This window comes from Ictalurus punctatus, chromosome 23, assembly GCF_001660625.3.
Source record: "Ictalurus punctatus breed USDA103 chromosome 23, Coco_2.0, whole genome shotgun sequence".
Taxonomy (NCBI): domain Eukaryota; kingdom Metazoa; phylum Chordata; class Actinopteri; order Siluriformes; family Ictaluridae; genus Ictalurus; species Ictalurus punctatus.
In genome coordinates this window covers 19,893,369-19,898,368 of record NC_030438.2, presented here as the reverse complement: position 1 = coordinate 19,898,368, position 5,000 = coordinate 19,893,369, and the positions used below count along the sequence as shown (strand labels likewise).

Here is a 5,000-nt window from a genome sequence, read left to right as displayed (position 1 = left end):
AATGAAGTGGTCTGTGGTTCTTTAATAAATAAATAAAGGTCAGGGTCGGACGTGGTGTCAGAGGGATGAGAAGTTTGGGCACGTGCTGTTTCTGGAAGATTATCAGCTTCAGCGTGTAACACTGATTCTCTAAACGCGTGAGACGTGCGTGAGATCGGAAACGCAGGATTACCCGTTAAACCTGACGTTTACTCTCAGCGTGAGATCGGATCCGTTCCGATCATAAAAGCACTTTCAAGCAGTTCCGTTTTTAAAGGGCTTCTCAGTCCGATCACGATGCATGAAAACTCCCAGTGTAATGAAGATGAATGGAGAGACTGCAGCATGAGCACGGGGCGGGGGAACGCCAGCGGGGCGGGGGAACGCCAGCGGGGCGGGGGAACGCCAGCGGGGCGGGGGAACGCGAGCGGGGCGGGGGAACGCCAGCGGGGCGTTCACACTCTCGCCCCCGTTCCCTTCACTTACGCAGGAGCGCGCGCTCGGGTTTGGATCTCAGCCGTGCACGCTTCCCTCAGCTCTTATTTGCAGGAGCGTGAAGCTTGAACCTCTGTGATGTGGCGTGAGGGAACGTGTGATGTGGCGTGAGGGAACGTGTGATGTGGCGTGAGGGAACGTGTGATGTGGCGTGAGGGAACGTGTGATGTGGCGTGAGGGAACGTGCACTGGGTGGAGTGCGGCGCATACTCCTCATACCTCCGCCAGTCCACGTGCTGAGACGCTGCAGGACCTGCTGTGCGCTTCTGAGGAACTTTCTATCGTGCAAACACGCAGAAGAAGTGATGCAGTGACTGTGAGGTGCGACTCCTCCCTCTCTCTCACACACTCGCACACACTCTCACACTCACTCTCACTCTCTCTCTCACCCTCACACACTCACACACTCGCACACACTCTCACACACTCTCTCTCTCACACACTCACACTCACTCTCTCACTCACCCTCACACACTCACACACTTACACACTCTCACACACTCTCTCTCTCACACACTCACACTCACTCTCTCTCTCACCCTCACACACTCACACACTTACACACTCTCACACACTCTCTCTCTCACACACTCACACTCACTCTCTCGCTCACCCTCACACACTCACACACTTACACACTCTCACACACTCTCTCTCTCACTCACTCTCTCTCTCACACACTCACAATCACACTCACTCTCAAACACTCTCACTCTCTCTCTCACCCTGACACACTCTCTCACCCTCTCACACTCTCTCACACTCACACACTCTCTCACACCCTCTCACACTCACTCTCTCTCACTGACTCTCACTCTCACACACTCTCTCACACTCTCTCACTCTCACACACTCACACTCACTCTCTCTCACCCTATAGAGAGCTCGAATTAGTTTCCTGCTTCACTCTGACCCTCTGAGTTATTCCGTAATCGAGCGTTAAAGAGAATTAAGGCAAGAGCGCGTGTTCATCTGCCCTGAAAACACGGCCCCTGGATTTATTTTTATAACAGCCGAATTCGATTAGGACCTCGAAGAGGCGGCGTTTGGCTTCGGCGCGGCGCTGATTAGAACAATCATCGTTACAAGACCATCAGTGTGATGGCGCGTCTCCGGAAATAGCGCACTAATTTATTCTCGCTGTAATTTACAGGGTCACCGAACATCACCAAATTTTCAGCTTCGAGCCCGTCAGGACCCGAGACTTTATTCTGCATCTCAAACGATAGAACAGGTCGCGATGTTTCATTCTAGCACGTAGCCTGTAATGAGATAAAGTATTAGCACCCAGTACCATGGATTAAAGCCAGGGTGGCTGAAAAGTCACCAGATTATGAGGACAATAAGAGACACCGAGAAAAAGACAGAGCGATGACTCCGAAACGAAACACTTAACTGGACAAACTTGAGCCTTTGTTTCTGGAATAACGGGAATATTAAATAAGATTATTAAATAAGACGGGTAAAGTTTGAACCCCTGATTCTGGACACATCTTGTAGACGGGTCATTTCAGCCCGCACACACCAGATCCCAGATCAGAGTTATTTTTTTTCTATGACAGATGGATTCTTCTCTTTTTCCTTCTGCTCAGATTTTTTTCTCTCTCTCTCATATCCGAGATCTGTTCTGAGCAGATGAGAGTCGACGCCATCTGTGTCACACAAACAGGGGAAACAGTCCTTTGGTATCTTCCCTTAAATGGCACTCACAAACGCCACCTGATTCCCATCTGCATGCTACACACACACACACACACACACACACACACACACCATCATCATCATCTGTGTGAGACACATGATATGCTATACTAGATTACTAGATAAATAAAGCCTGGAACTCAAGATGTATGTAATGGAAGGGGGCGGAGCCTGCGGAGACGACTGCAGATACGATCGTTCAATAGTTGAGTGACACAGCTACAGACAACGCCGCAGGCGATCCTGCGTTTTCTACCTACGTCACCGACGAAAAATGAACAACCTTTGAACTGCGATTCTCTCAATTCTATGCGGATTAGGTACGGCACGAATTCAAATAAACGGCTCAGACGTTCCCGTAGCCCGCGCGGCCCGGCGTTTCTTCAGTTCCCCGCTCACAACTTCAGTTCCGACATGCAGTTATTTCCTGTAAAAATGTCCCGTCATGCACGAGCTCGCATTCAGCGTGTCTGGAGATGTTAGGAAGGAAGCGGCAGAGACGGGTGGGGCGGTGGTGAGCGTATGTTCGGGTAGTAGTTGAGCACGCCGACGGCGAGCGAGAAACGGCTCTGTACGCGTGAACTAAACATCAAACACACAGCGAACAAATAAAACGCTACTCGAGTGTTACCGTGTTCACTGAGCTGCTCTCCTATTGGTCCAGGATGGCTGCTCGGTGGACCATGCTGTCGTCTGATTGGCTGGATTTGCCTTTCTGTGTCCTCAGCGTTCTCCTTCAGAACAGACACGAGGAGGGAAATTATTTATAATTACAATGATTTTATTTATTTATAATATTTTCATTAAGTTTCCATTTTTTCTTTTCTTTCTATCTATCTATCCATCCATCCATCCTTTCACACACACACACACACACACACACACACACACACACACACACACACACACACACACACACAGACCCACAGTGAGAACATTGATGCTGACTCTTTGGAAGTTTTTGGACCGAAGCTCCATCATGCGCCGCTGATTTTCGTTATATTTCTCCTCCACTATATGTCTGTAAATAAACACACGCACGCACACACACACACAAAAACACACACACACAGACACACACACACACAAACAAACAAAACACCCTTTGAAATTACTTACACAACAAAAGCGCACACACACACTCACACACACACACACACACAGAATACATCAGGGGTGTACATAGTACTGAGAATTAAATGTAAGTGAAAGTTTACACACCCCTGTTAAAATTAAAAATGAAACCTTTTAATGTAAAATATCAACCAGCAATTCCAGTGAAAAACAAATAGAATAGTACACGCCCTTTTTATAATGGGTCATGTGACCGCGTTCAGAATGAACCAATCACATTCAGTCTCAGGTTTATAAGTAATGATCATACAGCTGTCATCAATGCAGTGATTCTGATTAACCTCAAATAAAGACCAGCTGTTTCTCTACGAGCTTCTTCGCGTCTTCTCCACGTCCATCCGGCTGCTGAAGCCAAAGAGCTTACAGAGCATGTACAGAACGAAGGCCTTCGTCAACAAGAGAAAACAGAGCACCACAGCGACATCACCAAGAGCTGGATGTCCCTCCAAAACTGATGAAAGAACAAGACAAAAACGTACCAGGGAGGCTGCCAAGAGACCTACAGCAACATTACAGGAGCTCCAGGAACATCTGGCGAGTACTGATTACTCCCTGCATGGTAAATGGTCTGCACTTATATCGCGCTTTTATCCAAAGCGCTTTACACTGTGTCTCATTCACCCATTCACACACACACACACACACACACACACACACACACACACACACACACACACACCAGTGGTAGCAGAGCTGCCATGCAAGGCGCTAACTTGCCATCGGGAGCAACTTGGGGATCAGCGTCTTACCCAAGGACACTTCGGCATGTGGAGTCACGTGGAGTCACGTGGAGTCACGTGGGCCGGGAATCGAACCAGCAACTGTACGATTAATGGACAACCTGCTCTACCACCTGAGCCTCAGCCGCCCCATGTGACAACAATCTCATATTCTTCACGTCTGGGGTATGGGGTAGGGTGCAAAAAACACGCCACAATATATTTGCCAAAACACACAAATTACAAAAGTAAAGCTGTTTGGGAATAATGGTAAAAGACACGTTTGGCACAAAAACAAGACAGCCAAAGAACTCCAGACCCACAGTGAAGCATGGTGGTGGGAGCATTATGCTCTGAGGCTGCTTCTCTCCAGCTGGGACCGGGGCTACAGCAGGGGGAATCATGGATAGTTCTCCAAAAACAATCTATTCTGGCACAAAACCTGCAGGCCTTTGTTAGACTGCTGAAGATGAAGAAGAATTTCACTTCTTGCTCGATAATGACCCAAAGCACAAAGTCAGCAAAGAAAAAAGTAAAAAAAAAGGGACAATTTTGTATAAAAATGTAAAGAGTAAAAGTTTTTTTTTTTTTTTAAATCGGAAATGTAATAAAGCAACGGCACAAGTATCAAAATTGAATAACAGTCAAGTAAAGTATAAATCCAGCAAAATAATAACTAAGTGCGGTTCCAGTAAGTACACACACGGAGGTATTTTCCAGCCCTGAAGCACACACGCAGGTCAGGACACTTAGCATAGCTGCTTAGCATGGCTTTCAAGCTGTTCGCCGTGTCTCACTTCAGCTTCCTGGCTCTGTCGTCAGCGGCCTGCTGCTTCCTCAGCCTCATCCGCTCTCGGGGACTCATCTTCTCGACCTCTGACCTGTCCCTCAGCGTCTGCAGGTGCACTTTCGTCTGCCTGGGGAGAGAAATGATCTCTAATTACTGCAGGTTAAATGTTTTCGGATTTCTTC

General features: G+C 47.8%; 1 protein-coding gene across 4 annotated transcripts in view; it reads right to left on the bottom strand.

Annotated features, from left to right (window-relative positions):
* The window catches only part of nek11 (NIMA-related kinase 11), a 45,163-nt gene that overhangs the window by 13,728 nt on the left and 26,435 nt on the right, over positions 1-5,000 (bottom strand). For 3 of the 4 annotated variants that reach the window (XM_053674816.1, XM_053674815.1, XM_053674817.1), the window contains exons 10-12: positions 4,826-4,945; positions 3,103-3,196; positions 2,807-2,909 (exon numbers count right to left, since the gene is read on the bottom strand). In XM_053674816.1, the coding sequence (XP_053530791.1) occupies positions 2,807-2,909; positions 3,103-3,196; positions 4,826-4,945 (317 nt within the window). The remainder of the gene's footprint in view (positions 1-2,806; positions 2,910-3,102; positions 3,197-4,825; positions 4,946-5,000) is intronic. The other variant, XM_053674818.1, reaches the window with a different exon arrangement.